We start from the raw sequence: 14,248 nt of genomic DNA, 5'->3' as shown, positions 1-14,248 counted from the left end.
CAGCTTGCAGGAGCAGGGTGGGCCTGGTACTTTATGTGTGGCAGTGGCAGGGACAGGGGACATATGGAGCATCCCTCTTACTTGATGGGATGAGGCTGGAATCTGCTTGCCCTGCACCAGCTGTCCAGGAGCAGGATTAGAGCTTCCCAGCCTCATGTGTAACTTGGAAACCTTCCCTGTGAAGGAAGATGCTGGAGAAAGTTGAGGAGTTCTTGTCTTAAATGTTAGAAGCATTGAAATGCTGGAGAATGCCTGGATGCTGCCTTCCTACCACAACCAAGCAAGGAGCTGAGGCTTTCTCAAGGAGCTGAAAAGCCCCAGGGCTGCCCAGTCCTCTGAGCAGCTCAGATGCAGCCTTGGACCAGTCCCAGCAAGTCTCTTTTGAATTCTTCTGCTCTTACAGGGTAAGGACTTTTTCTTTCAAAACTATCTCCCAGCAGCTAACAGGAGCCCAGGACTGGTGGCAGCTGTGCCAGATGAGGATGGATGCTGGAAGTGCTTCAGCCTGGCATTAACACTTGCTGGCCCTCAGTCTGCCGTGGAGATTTACTGCCCCCTTCCTTCCCGAGGCTGGAAGATGGAAGAAGGGATGGAATTTGTTTTCCCCCTCAGCTCATTCCCAGGCTAAGGGCTGCACCTAGTGCCCAGGCGTCGCTCGCTGCCACATGCTTCTCCTAAGGCCAGGTCGTTGCGGGCACTGGCAGAGACAAGGCAGTTTGTGCAGCCCGGGTGCAGCTGCTGGGTTTGCTACAGCAAGGTAAATGAGCCAGGCCGGGGCTCTGTGCTGGCCTGGGCATCATCTGCTGCCACCTCCTGGGGCCAGCGAGCAGTGCTGGGGCTGCCCAGGGCAGGATCAGGCCGTGGTGCAACTCCTCCACAGCTCCTGTGCAAACCACGGCAGCAAACCCTGTTGCTGATCTCCATCCAGGTGAAACCCAACACCAAAAGGGGGCCGGGGTGAGACTGGTCCTCCCCACAGTCCACTGGTGGTGATGATCTGCAGCCCAGCAGCACCACTGGTCCCCAGGCTTCCTTGGCTGCCATGGGGACACCCTGGTGCTCAGTGCAGGGCACAGCAGACAGGGCAGTGTGAAGTGCCACAGGCAGAGAGGACAATTTCTGAGGATGTAATTCCTGCCACATGTAAAGAAACCACAGAATGGTTTTGGTTGGAAGGGACTTTTAATAACACAGAGCCCAGCTGCTAGCCCAGCACTGCCAGGACACCACCAAACCATGGCCCTCAGCACCACATTGCCACGGCTCTGAAACCTTCCCAGGCATGGGGATTCCACCTGGGCAGCCTGGGCCAGGCCTTGACAACCCTTTTGAGAAGAAATTGTTCTTCTCAACTTCCCTTGGTGCAACTTGAAGCCAATTTCCTTTTGTCCTGTCGCTTGTTCCTTGGGAGAGACCAACCCCACCTGGCTCCAACCTCCTTTCGAGGAGCTGTAGAGAGCAGTGAGGTCTCCCCCAGCTCTGTCAGCTGCTCCTCCCCAGCCCTGTTCTCCAGACCCTTCCCCAGCTTCGTTGCTCTTCTCTGGACCCACTCCAGCCCCTCCATGTCCTTCTCGGAGCAAAGGGCCCAAAGCTGACCTCACTGAGGACGTGAAGGTGCAGCATGCGACAGCAGCCTCTGATACATCCCCGCTGGTCAGCCCAGCCGGCGTGGGCAGCAGCAGCAGCACCTCCTTTCCTCGGGACCGTGTCACTCGTCCCGGGCAGCTGTCCTCCCCTGTCACCCGCGGCTGGCAGCAGGGCAGCCCCAGCGGCTCCATCAGACACCGGAGATGGCATCCAGGCCCCCCCTGCCAGCACCCACACGTGTTCAGTGGGCGCAGGGCGCTGACAGCTGCTGCCGTGGCTCGCAGCCCTCAGGCCAGGGGCCTTTAGGGAAGCACAAACAGTGTCCCCATTCCAGGAGCTGTGCCGAGGAGGACCCTGGTGTTCGAAGCCATGGCCCTTGCTTTTTGCCAGCCCGCAGCACCTCTTGGAGGGCTGCACCCCCAAACCCTGCTGCCGCACCAGCCCCAGGCGCAGCCAAGCCAAGCTCCTGGCTCAGAGGAGAGGCTGTTGCTGGGAGGCAGAGTGTGGGTGCTTGGAGCTGGTGCTGCTGGGTCCGAAGGCGGGGGGCAGGGGTGTCAGTGCTGGCTGCTGGGGTCCAGCCCTGCTCTCCCCTGCAGGCTGACGTGGCAGAGCTGGCTGGGTTCGCGAGGGGAGCTGCCTCCATCCCAACTGCTTGGGGGGACATGACATGGGCACGGAGTGCTGGATAGACCCCTCCCAGCGGGAGACACACCTCCTGGTCCCTCGGTGGGGGCATGACCCGGGCTAGGGGGGATCCCAGTGCTGTCACCTCCCTCCGGTGCACGACACGGCGGCAGAAGGCCTCCTGAAGATACAGAGCTTTATTCATTCCTCGGGATTCCGCATCTTCCCGTGCCGGGGCTGAGGGCTGGAATCCCGCCGGTCCCAGGGAAAGCGCTCCCGGTTAGTCGTGCTGGTCCCAGGGAAAGCGCTCCCGGTTAGTCCCGCCGGTCCCAGGGAAAGCGCTCCCGGTTAGTCGTGCTGGTCCCAGGGAAAGCGCTCCCGGTTAGTCCCGCCGGTCCCAGGGAAAGCGCTCCCGGTTAGTCGCGCCGGTCCCAGGGAAAGAGCTCCCGGTTAGTCGTGCTGGTCCCAGGGAAAGCGCTCCCGGTTAGTCCCGCCGGTCCCAGGGAAAGCGCTCCCGGTTAGTCGCGCCGGTCCCAGGGAAAGAGCTCCCGGTTAGTCGTGCTGGTCCCAGGGAAAGCGCTCCCGGTTAGTCGCGCCGGGAGCGCCGCGCGTTGGCGCTAGGGCAGGGGCGGCGCTTTAACCGCCGGGCGGGGCCGCGCCATCCGGCTGCCCTGCTCGGCCCTCGGCTGGCCGCGCCTGGGCGCTCCGTGCCTCGGCCGCTCGCTGCGCGCCCTGGCGGCACTGCCGGTTCCGGCGGGGCGGCGCTGCCGGGAGCGCTGCCGCCATGGCGGGCAACCGACTGCAGAAGGTCGGGAGCGTCTTCAGCCGGTGCGGAGCGGGGGCGGCTGTGCGCGGGGTTCCGCCGGAGGGGAGCTGGCAGGAGGTGCGGGGCCCGCCCGGGGAGGGAGGCGCAGGGCCCGGGCGGTGCGGGTGTCCCCTGAGCTCCTGTTCCGCCGGAGGGGAGCTGGCAGGAGGTGCGGGGCGCGCCCGGGGAGGGAGGCGCAGGGCCCGGGCGGTGCGGGTGTCCCCTGAGCTCCTGTTCCGCCGGAGGGGAGCTGGCAGGAGGTGCGGGGCGCGCCCGGGGAGGGAGGCGCAGGGCCCGGGCGGTGCGGGTGTCCCCTGAGCTCCTGTTCCGCCGGAGGGGAGCTGGCAGGAGGTGCGGGGCCCGCCCGGGGAGGGAGGCGCAGGGCCCGGGCGGTGCGGGTGTCCCCTGAGCTCCTGTTCCCCGGCAGGACCCGGAACCTGCTCCGCGTGGGGGTGATCGAGAAGCCGCTGTGGTTCGACGTCTACGTGGCCTTCCCCCCGCTGCGGGAGCCCGTGTACCGAGTGCCGCGGCCGCGCTACGGCAAGGTGAAGGATGTCATCCCTCCCATCTTCTACCAGGAGGACGAAGTGCGAGCGTGAGTTACCGCCTTCCGAGGGGCGCCTCGGCCCCGCCGTTCGCCGGGGACCTCTGTCCGTATCCTCGCGGAGGGAACAGAGCCGCCCTCGAACGAGGGGACACAGTCTCAAGTTGTGCCGGGGAAAGTCTAGGCTGGGTGTTAGGAGGAAGTTGTTGGCAGAGAGAGTGATTGGCATTGGAATGGGCTGCCCAGGGAGGTGGTGGAGGCACCGTGCCTGGAGGTGCTCAGGAAAAGATTTCATGAGGCACTTAGTGCCGTGGTCTGGTTGACTGGATCGGGCTGGGTGCTAGGTTGGACTGGATGAGCTTGGAGGTCTCTTCCAACCTGGTTGATTCTATGATTCTGTGCTTCAAGCGGCGTTTTCTCTGCTTGCTTATATCCTGCACCACAGTGGAGCTGCCTCAGCTGCTTCTGCTGTGTTACCTCAAGGGTGAGGTGCAGAAACTCCAGCGCACCTCTGGCTCCCCTCTGGTGGTGCAGAAGGACTGGAAGTCATTAAGACAATTTAAAAACCCTGGAGCAAACATCTCTGTGTAATGTAGTAACTAACGGGAAAAGGAGAAACAGTTGTGAATGCTTCTTGTTGTAGTCTGACATGTCCCAGGGGCTGGAGATGAGGGCAAAACAAAAAATGAAACTGATTTTTATCTTTGAAAAACGAAACTCTTTTCATGTTTGCAAAATGAAGCTTCTTTTTTTTCTTTCCCCCCCTCTTTAATAGGAAATTTTACAGAATTTATGGCAGTGGTCCAAGACCTTTCGACCTGTCACAGTTAAACTACAAATCTACTTGCCAGAGGTAAGATTTATTTGTAGCTGAAGTGGAAATAATTCTGAAACTTGTCTTTTTTTTTCACCAGTTGGTGAACCAAAAATCCAACCTTTGAAATTCAGGTTTGTTGAGAAATACAATGAACTGAAAGAAGAAGGAAAAATTGAAGAGGAAAAATTGTTTGATGAAGCAGGAAAAGCTCTTCTAGCCAGTGGGATCATCTTGCAGAGGAGAGGAACAGATAAAGTGAGTATTAAATATTCAGAGTTACTTGGCCAGTGGGTTCAAAAAACTTCACCTGCAGGCTCTCAATGGTGAGTTAGTCTGAAGGAAATCCCAGCGACAGAAGCCCCTGCTGGCTGCGGTGACGATCACAGGATCTCAGGGGTTGGAGGGGATCTAAAGAGCTCATCAAGTCCAATCCCCCTGCCAGAGCAGGACCATACCATCTAGCTCAGGTCACACAGGAACACATCCAAACAAGCCTTGAAAGGCTCCAGAGCAGGAGACTCCACAACCTCTCTGGGCAGCCTGTGCCAGTGCTCTGGGACCCTTCCAGGCAAGAAGTTCCCCTTTGTGTTGAGCTGGAACCTCCTGTGCTGCAGCTTCCATCCATTGCTCCTTGTCCTATCCCAGGCAGCAAGGGAGCAGAGCCTGTCCCCCTCCTGGCCCCCAGCCTTCAGATATTTATAAAGGTGATCTTTTCTCTTGGTTGGGAGTGTGACAGGCACTTCTCAGGGGACAGAAAGGATTGATACCAGTTCTGGGGAGGAAACATTTAAGTCTGCAGTGTGTTAAAACCATCCCTTGGTGTGTTCGTGTAAACCACCTGGCAGTATGGACCCCTATCAGCACATTGGTGTTGTCTCTAAGAGAGCAGGGGGTAAAAGCAAACCTCTCCTGACCTGAAGGTAGAACTTTTCTGTCTGTTTTGAGTCGAAGCACTCTCGCTGTTCTTCAGCCTCCTTCCTTCTCTCTAGTCTCAGTCCCCCTCTTTTTAGTTCAAACCATCAGTGCTTGTCCTGTCACAAGCCCTGTTAAAAAGTCTGTCCCCAGCTTTCTGATTGGCCTCTTTAACTCCCAGAGGACTACCAGAAGGTCTCCCTGGAGTGTTCTCCTCTTCAGGCTGAACAGCCCCAACTCTCTTCATAACATCCCCAGAATCCAGGTCATGTAGGGCTGACAATTCCAATCTTCTCTCTTGGGTTCTACCTGAGATGCTGGGTGGGAAAGGAGCTGCTCTATTGCACAGTGAGGTGTGGCTTGCACTGCTGGAAGGGTTTGGGATTTGGGGTTTTGATGACTTCAAGGTGCCACTGGAACATATTACTGGACAGGTTGTGCTTGGGAAATAGCTGCAGTTGACTTTCACCCCGACCAGGGTAAGATTCCTTTTCTCCTGAGAATGCACTGCTGGATGAAGTGTTTGATGCTCTGTCTTTGGCTGCAGGTAGCACAACAGGATCATCACAACGTTGACACCAGGGACTCTGCTTTACACCTGCAGCTTCATGCTGTGCTGGAAGAGCTTCAGGAGAAGAAGACAGACCAGGAGGAGCAGACAGAGCTGGCAGGAGCACAGAAGGAAAAGCCATTGCCCTCTTAAGAGCCTTTTATCTGAGGTGCTGTGATGGGCAGGAGATGTTCCTCAGGGGTAGATGCCTCAGCTGGCTCCAGTGCCTTCCATGCTCATCATGTCTGAATCAGAGCCTCATTCTTGTTCTTCCATCTCCCCATTTCTGAAATGGCAGACAAGATTTTTTTGCTTCAAGGTTTAAGGTTGTGAGTTGGAAAATATGGGCATAAAAATGGGAAATTAAACACTGTCCTAAGAAATGGAAGTGCTGCCTCTTCAGGTGTCTTGTTTGACACAGTACAGATCACAGAATGTTAGGGGTTGGAAGGGACCTCAAAAGATCATCCAGCCCAAACACCCTGCTAGAGCAGAGTCACCCAGAGTAGGGCACACAGGAGCACATCCAGGTGAGTTTTGAATGTCTCCTGAGACTCCAGAGACTCTCTGGGCTGCCTGCTCCAGGACTTGGCTGTACCCACAGGGAAATACTTTTTTCCTTCTGTTCCTGTGGCTCCAGCTTGCACCTCCTGCCCCTTGTCCTGTCATTGGGCATCCTTGAGCAGAGCCTGGCTGCCCATCTTTATCACAGCAATGAGGGCAGCCCTCAGGCTCCTCTGCTCCCAGGCCCAGCTCCCTTAGCCTGGCCTCACAGGAGACGTTTCACTGCCTGCAGCAGCTTCTGGGCTCTGGCCTGGACTCTCTCAAGCAGTTCCCTGAGATCTTTGAACTGAGTGGCCCAGAACTGGACACAACATTCCAGGTATGGCCTCACCAGGGCAGAGTAGAGGGGGAGGAGAACCTCTGTGACCTGCTAAGCACTGCCCTTCTCTTTCACCCCAGGATGCTGTTGGCCTTCTCAGCCACAAAGGCACATTGCTGCCTCATGGGCATCCTGTTGTACCCCTTTCCTCTACCCTGGTCTCCAACAGCTCAGTCTCCAACCTCTCCTGGTCCATGGGGTTGTTCTCTGTCCTTGTCCTTGTTGGATTTCATTCCATTTCTCCCTGTCCAGGTCCAGCTCAATGGCAACACAGCCTGAGGGCTGTCACCACACGTCTCAGTTTGATGTCAGCAAACTTGCTGGCAGTGCCCTCTGTGCTTTCAGCCAAGCCCTTCATGAACATACTGAACAGTCCTGGTCCCAGTACTGACCCCTGAGGGACTCCACTAGACACAGGCCTCCAACTAGACTCAGTCCCACTGACCACAACTCTGACTTCCCTTCAGTTCCCATCTGCCTTACTCCCTGATCCCACAGCCCACACTGGATCAGTCCAGCTGGGAGGATGCTGTGGGAGGTGCCCTCAGATGCTTCCTTGAGTTTGCCTTCGCCTGCAGACTCCAATGCCTGCTGATTGGGTTGGTAAAGATTTTGGCTTTGAGCTATCTGAAACCAAATCATTGCAGGGAGGGGTTGGGCTTGGCCTTTTTGGTTATGTTGTACTTTTTTTCTTGTTTGTATTTCCCTCCTTATCGTGTTTGTCTTTTTCTCCTATGTTTGTATTTCCCCCCTTTTTTGTTTGTGTGTTTCCCTTCTTTTTATGTTTGTCTCTTGCCTCCATTTTTGGTTTTCTCCCCTTTTTATTTTCCCTTATTGTTTTATTTCTTTGTGGTTTCCCCCTCCTGTTTCTGTTTCCCACTTGTTTGTTTTCCCTTTCTTTGCTTCTATTTTTCTTGAAAGCCACAAACTACTCCCACCAGAAGCCGACAGGTGGAACCCACACCCCTGCGTGTCCATTTTTGCCCTCCGAGGACAGTGAGGAGCTCTCCCGCAGCTTCGGGTCCTGCTTCCAGACGCCTTCTCCATGAGGCCATTCAGTGCTGCTGCTGCTGCATGCGATGCAGCAAACCTTTGTCACCATCCTGCATTTTCTGGCAGTGGAAAGGAGGCTTCGGAAACAGCCCTTGGGGGGTGTTTGGGTGACGCCCTTCACTTCTCGTTAGTGCTGTAATTACAGCAGAGTCACGCCAATGATCCCGGGAAGGTCAAACTTCATTCCCAACTCCGTGCTGTAACTCTAGAGGAGTGCCAGGTTTGATTACAAAGAGCAAATCTGTCTCAGCACAGCTGCAGCTGTGAGCTCAGGGGGATCTGCTTCCACAGCTGACCTTGGTGCCACCTACTCTTGTCTGAGGGTCTTCCCTGTGGAGGAACAGGAATTGCTGCCCAAGGCACTAAATGCAGCCCTTTAGGGGTGAACATGCTGGGTTCACCCTTAGGGGTGAGCACACCTCTCCAGTGTCCCAGTTTTGGAACTAGTGGGTCAAAACTAGGAGGAATTTTCATTTACATTCAGTGTAAAACTACATTAAAATGGGGTTTGGTCTGGAGCAGCACTGGAGAGGAGACCTGAAACGAGTAGATGATAGCAGGCACCTGGCTTTGGGGCAGTTTCCCTCCACCTCCTGTGGGGCTGAGGTCAGCTGTTTTCATTAGAGAATTGCTGGCAGCTGGGATGTGAATTGCCCTTCTTCTGCACGATTTTCTGGCTTGGGCCAAACGTTTTCACCATGAGAAAATGTTTCCCCCTGAGCACAGCCAGACATGGGAATCGCCTCCCAAGGGCAGCAGTGAAGTCTCCTGCACTGGGCAGTTTGGAGGCTCAGCTCAGCAGGGTGCTGGGCCAGCTCATGTCAGCCACACCAGCACCTGGGAGGATTGGAGCAGGTGACCCTTGGGGTCCCTTCCAGCCAGACACTGAATTATGGCCAGTCCAGGGGAGGAGGAGAGACCAACAGCTCCATGGCTGCAGCTTTGCTTCTTTTCCTGTGTTTTGGTTTGTTTTTTTGAGCTTTCTGGTTTGCTGTTTAGCTGTTGCTGATGCTCTGAGCTTGCCAAAGGTGGCAAAGGGAAGCACTTGAAAAGGAGAAATGCTGGGGAGCTGGATGTAAGAGCACACAGGAGGTTTCTCACTTGCTTCATTCACACCTCAGTGGTGTAGTGGCATTTGTCACTTCTCAAAAGAAAAAATACCAACAGAACTTGAAGAGCTTTTCCCTCTGTTTTCTGCTGGATCTGATTTCTTCATCCTTCACCTTTGCTGAGCTTGGATGTGCCTTCCTTTAGCCACCTGAAGCAGAGCGAGCAACAAGCCTGGATTTAGAAGGCAGAGTGGAGCAGCAGCTTCTGAGTGTGCCTTGAGTGAGTTCCTATGCAGAGCAGACCACAGAAAAAGCTGGAAAGAATTCTCCCTTTCATTTGGTGTTGGGAGAAGTCACTGGGGTGGCTCCTCAGGGCACAGCAGTGCCAGCTGCAGCGGCTGCTCTGTGGTGGGAGGGGAGCTGTGAGCACCCACATGGTGCCCATTAGGAAATTACTGCCTGGGAAGGTTCAGGCAGGTTTTGGCTGGCTTGGGGTGGTGGGTGGAGAAGCTGTTGGAGATGTTCTTCTGCACTGTGGGTTTGTTGTGGCTGGTGGGCAATCAGGAGCTGATTGGAAAAAGCTGTGAGCGTTAGGCTGCACCTCACATATTGGGATCAGCTGGGGCCATTGCACCCGGGCCAGCAGAGCTGGGGAGGGGTTGGGAGAGCAGGGCTGGTGAGGAGCAGCTGTGGGACCTGGGGGTGTTCAGCCTGGAGGAAAGGAGGCTGAGAGGAGACCTTCAGGCTCTCCACAGCTCCCTGAAATGAGACTGGAGCCTGACGAGGACTGGTCGTTTCTCCCAAATAGCAAGCCACAGGACAAGAGGAAATGCCCATGAGTTGCTCCAGGTGAGGTTTAGGTTGGACATGAGGAATAATTTCTTCCCCCAAAGGGCAGTCAAGTTCTGGCTCAGGCTGTCCAGAGCAGCAGTGGAGTCCTCATCACTGGGGGTGGGGGTGGGGGGGTGGTTCAGAGCTGTGGTGCTGAGGTTTGGTAGTGCCCTGGCAGTGCTGGGTTCACCATGTGAAACTCTAGAGCTTTATGAGAAGCTGAGGGGCCTGGGACTGCCCAGTCTGGAGAAGAGAAGACTGAGAGGGGATTGGATACATGTTTACAAATATCTGAGGGCTGGGGGTCAGGAGCAGGGGGACAGGCTCTGCTCACTTGCTGCCTGGGATAGGACGAGGAGCAGTGTCTAGTTGACTGGATAGGGCTGGGGGATAGGTTGGACTGGATGATCTGGTTGATTCTGTGATGATTCTATGAAGTTGCAGCACAGGAGGTTCTACCTCAACAAAAGCGGCAGCTTCTTTCCTGGAAGGGTCCCAGAGCTCTGGCACAGGCTGCCCAGAGAGGTTGTGGAGTCTCCTTCTGTGGAGCCTTTCAGTGCTTGTTTGGATGTGTTCCTGTGTGCCCTGACCTAGATGGCATGGTCCTGCTGTGGCAGGGGGAATTGGACTCGATGAGCTCTTTGGGTCCCTTTCAATCCCTGACATCCTGTGCTCTCTTCCATCCCGAAGGATTCTATGGCTCCCTGAGGTATTTTGTGCATCCAGGGGAGCCCAGACCCAAGCCCGGTGCTCTGTGTCTGCTCGGCTGCATTTGCTGGGCCGGGCAGCCGTGACCGCAGAGCATCTCCGCTCCTGTGTCTGAAGGGTTCTGGGCAGGAGCCCGCGGTGAGGGTTTGTTCCTTCCCGAGCATTTCCCCCGGGGCCAAGGGGCAGCCGCGGAGGGCTGGGGGGCAGCGCCGCGCAGCCTCCGCCGCCCCGGGGCTCCCCGCTAGGTGGGAGCCGAGCTCCGCCGCCGGCCGCGGGCTGGGCGCTGCCGGCAGCCTCGGCTGGCTCCTGCGGCGTGGTGCCAGGGAGAGACACAGCTCCCGGGTTTGACGGCTGCCGCCCCGCGTTGCTCTCTGTCCGTTGTACCCTTCGGTGTCCCGGGGGCGGTGGTTGCTCGGCTCGGCTCTGCTGAGGTCTCGTCTGGCGCACCCTGTCCGGCCCTCGAGTCCTCATGGCGAGAAAGACAGGGACCTGTTGAGTGAGGTCCGCAGGAGGTCACAAACGCGATCTTAGAAGGTGGACATCGCTGCCGTGAGGCTGAGAGCGTCGGGCTGGGTTGAGCCGAGAGCAGGGTAGAGGAAAGTTAGACACTAGAAGAAGTTCTTTGCTGTGAGGGTGGTGAGACCCTGGAACAGAGTTGTGGATGCCTCCCCCCTGGCAGTGTTTAAGACCAGGCTGTGTGAGGCTTTGAGCAACCTGGGCTGGTGGAAGATGTTCCTGCTCGCTGCAGGGGTGTTGGAGCTGGATGATCTTTAAGGTCCCTTTGAGCCGAAGCCGTTCTGTGATCCTGTGCTGCAGGATGAGCACTCGGGATGCGCAGCCGCTGGGAGCACTCGGGATGCACAGCCGCAGGGGTACGGCAGGCACCGAGGGGACTGCGGCGGGGGAGAGCCTCAGGGTACTGCGAATGCTAGCGCTGACCTTTGGTCCTGCCCAGGGGAGGCAAAGCTATTCCTGCCTTTGTAGGTGAAGGACACGGATGTGCCCATGCCACTTGCCCTTTGACTCGGCAGGGCAGCTTGTGCAGCCAGGTGATGCCTTTCTAGCTGGGCAGCCCTGTCCTCTGCCATTACTGTGCTTGTTAATGGCTCGGGGTGAAGCTTCTGCTGTCTCTGTCCTGCAGACCATTATGGAGTAGAGTGTGACCTTTCCTGGGCTAAATTGCTGACCTCCTCCCTCCTGCAAGATGAGCAGTGTGTGTGGCAGTTCCTCTCTCTGGCTGCCAGGCTATTTTCAGTGACAATAAATGCCAAAGTATCAGTTACAAGGCTCCTGACTCCTTGAGGCATCAAACAGGCAGGACAATGGCAGGTGGTCAGCAGCCCCTTGCACAGATCTCAAAGCCAGGCTGGAGCTCTCCCAAGGTCAGCTCCTAAACTTGTGGGCTGCACCTGGGCCTTTCAGGGTGAAGACCTCTGCCTGCTCTCCAGCGGCTCCTGTTGCAGGATGGAGAAGCAGAGCTGCTGTGCTTTGTGATTCATCTCCTCGTACAGCTCGGGCTGGGCTAGATGGCCTTTAGAGGGCCCTTCCAACCCAAACCACTCCTTACCATTCCTGCGGATGCCACAGCGTCCTCAGGGTGCTGCTTTGCTGAGCAGTGTCAAGTGCTTGCATGCAGGATATGTCCCACTGGAACAAACACCTCTGGACCCACAGTTCAGGGCTGTAGGAGCAGGCTCTGAGCTTGGACACTGAATCCTGGGACAGCTGTGCCACTCCAGCACTGCCCAGCCCCTTTGGCACAGCCAGGCACATGGTACTGTGAGGTGATGCCTCTGCCCATGCTGCTGGTCACAGACTATCCTCTGGCTCTCGCTGAGGGCAAGAGAACTAAGCACTTAATAGGGGCAGGTGTTATGTCTGGAGCAGCCAGAGGAATTAGTCAGCTTTGCTGGGAAGCTGAGGTAGACTGGCTCTGGATCTGACCTCCTTGGGCAGTTTTTGGATCACTTTGGTGACTCAGCTTGCTGGTGGCCGGGGCAGCTGGCAAGGCTGAGCCCCAGCGGGGCCTGGCTGTGGGGTGAGGATGCTCCTGGCTGATGCAGGACAAATCCTTTTAACGAGCAGTTCGATAATGGCTCAGCCTGGGCTGTGAGGGGAGTCTGAGGGCTGTGCCGCTGTTGGCACAGCCACCAGGAGACCCCACGGCCCCATCCCAGCCAGCTCTCACCCCGCTGCTGGCAACAGCCCTGTTCCCATGGGGCCCAGTCCCCTCAGGAGGAGGATTTGAAATCTTCCCAGGACATGGCAGGGATTTGGGATATTCCCTGCTGCTTTGGAAGCTGGAGCAGCAGAGATGCTGGGGAGGGTCCCCCCAGGAGCCCAGCAGCTCAGCTGTCCTTGGCTCTGTCTGTCTCCTGGTGCTGCTGCTGCCTCTCTGCATATTGCAGGCTCATTCTGATGTGCGCTAATGCTATTATCCTCCAGAAATTGAAATCAAGTCTGAACCTATAATGTTTCACTGGGAGGGAATTGGGGTTATATATTCCTGTGTACAGCAGCATTCTATTTCAGTCATAGCATTTAATTATGATTGGTGTGTTAGTGCCCACCAGAGCATAACAAATTGTCATTATGTTATTCTGCTGAGTCTAATTTAATTGGCAAGTTGTCACAAAAGCAATTATCCATCATTTATTTTGTTGCCATAACCACATCTTGGAGAGCACCTGCTGTCTGAAGTGGAAAGGCTCTGCAGTCTCTTGGTCCTGGATTTCTTCCACTTGCCTGACACAAAGACACCATTTCCTCCTCTTATTTAAAAACACCTCCCCCCGGTTCCCAGCGTGGGCTCCGGTGTGAGGCTGGAGGTGTTGCAGGAGAGGCTGTGCCACTCCAGCAGCCCGGGGCTGGGCTGAGCTCTGCAAGCTTCTGCCCTCTGGAGACCTCGAAGCCAGCCTGGCGTGCTGGCTGTGACCTGTGGTCAGATGGGTAAGTCATGGACCTTGCCTGTCTCCTCACTTCTGGAAAGTTCTGTACAGTGAGGGTGGTGAGACCCTGGCACAGGCTGCCCAGGGATGTCTTTCAGGTCCCATCCCTGCAGACACTTAAGATCAGCCTTGCTGTGGCCCTGGGCAGCCTGCTCTGGCTGGAGGTGTCCCTGCAGAGTGCAGGGGGTTGGACAGGATCAGCTCTGAGGGTCCCTTCCAACCCGATGCAGTCTGTGAATGTGTGAAAGTCAGGATGAGTAAGGAGAGGAGGAAGTTTGCAGATGAGATGTTCTCTGCCTGCAGTAATACAACTTTTGGCTTCCTGCAGATCATTTCTGGGGCAAAAAGATGGGAGGAAGGCCCCCAGAGTGCTGTGGCTTATTCTGGTGTCTGGATACATGAAGGTGAGCGGGAGCATGCACAGAGAGGGTCAGAGGAGCAGAAGGGATGTGTGGTGTGGGCTGTGCCCCAGCACCCTGAGCTCAGCTGGACCCTCTCACTTTGGGGCTGCTCAGCTCAGGCACAACCAAGATCCAGCCCAAGCACCTGAGGTCTGGCATCTGTGGTGACCTTCCCCAAACTGCTCCCACGCTGGTGGCTTTGCACCTGCCGGCAGCACCGCTGGCTGGCACAGCTCAGGGCATCCCCTGTGGCGTGGCAGCCAGCTGGGTCAGCTGAGTGCCAAAATCCACCTCTGCTTCCCCAGCTCTGAGAGCTGCTGCAAGCCTCAGCTGAGCTGCTGCTGCCACAGGAGCTGGGGTGCTTTCTGATAAGCAAGTCTCAGATAAGGTATCTGGGCTCCCGTACGGACTGGGAGGCTGGCGAGGGAAGATTAGTGAGGTTTATAATCTGGCAGGCAAAGCAATATCAAACTTGCTGAGACCAGCCCAACCCTGCAGATTTCCTCCTCTCTGAGTTGATCTGTGGCTGTGACCTG

The 14,248-nt window shown here is 56.5% G+C and overlaps 1 protein-coding gene across 1 annotated transcript; it reads left to right on the top strand.

The window, feature by feature from the left end:
• Positions 1 to 2,911: 2,911 nt before the first annotated feature.
• Positions 2,912 to 6,227, top strand: MRPS23 (mitochondrial ribosomal protein S23). Its single transcript, XM_064166323.1, has 5 exons — positions 2,912 to 3,039; positions 3,444 to 3,611; positions 4,336 to 4,413; positions 4,509 to 4,632; positions 5,837 to 6,227. Exons 1-5 carry the CDS (start codon positions 2,996 to 2,998, stop codon positions 5,990 to 5,992), a joined length of 570 nt encoding a protein of 189 aa, XP_064022393.1. The 5' UTR covers positions 2,912 to 2,995; the 3' UTR covers positions 5,993 to 6,227.
• The last annotated feature ends 8,021 nt before the right edge of the window (positions 6,228 to 14,248 follow it).

Source organism: Pogoniulus pusillus, chromosome 27 (assembly GCF_015220805.1).
Source record: "Pogoniulus pusillus isolate bPogPus1 chromosome 27, bPogPus1.pri, whole genome shotgun sequence".
In the NCBI taxonomy this organism is placed as follows: domain Eukaryota; kingdom Metazoa; phylum Chordata; class Aves; order Piciformes; family Lybiidae; genus Pogoniulus; species Pogoniulus pusillus.
The sequence above is the reverse complement of the archived record's forward strand: the minus strand, read 5'-3'. Positions and strand labels throughout refer to the sequence as shown.

Coding starts and splice junctions, on each gene's coding strand:
- MRPS23 (XM_064166323.1), top strand. CDS start 2,996: ATGGCGGGCAACCGACTGCAGAAGGTCGGGAGCGTCTTCAGCCG. Junction 4,414..4,508: donor TACAAATCTACTTGCCAGAG/GTAAGATTTATT, acceptor TTTGAAATTCAG/GTTTGTTGAGAAATACAATG. Junction 4,633..5,836: donor AGAGGAGAGGAACAGATAAA/GTGAGTATTAAA, acceptor CTTTGGCTGCAG/GTAGCACAACAGGATCATCA.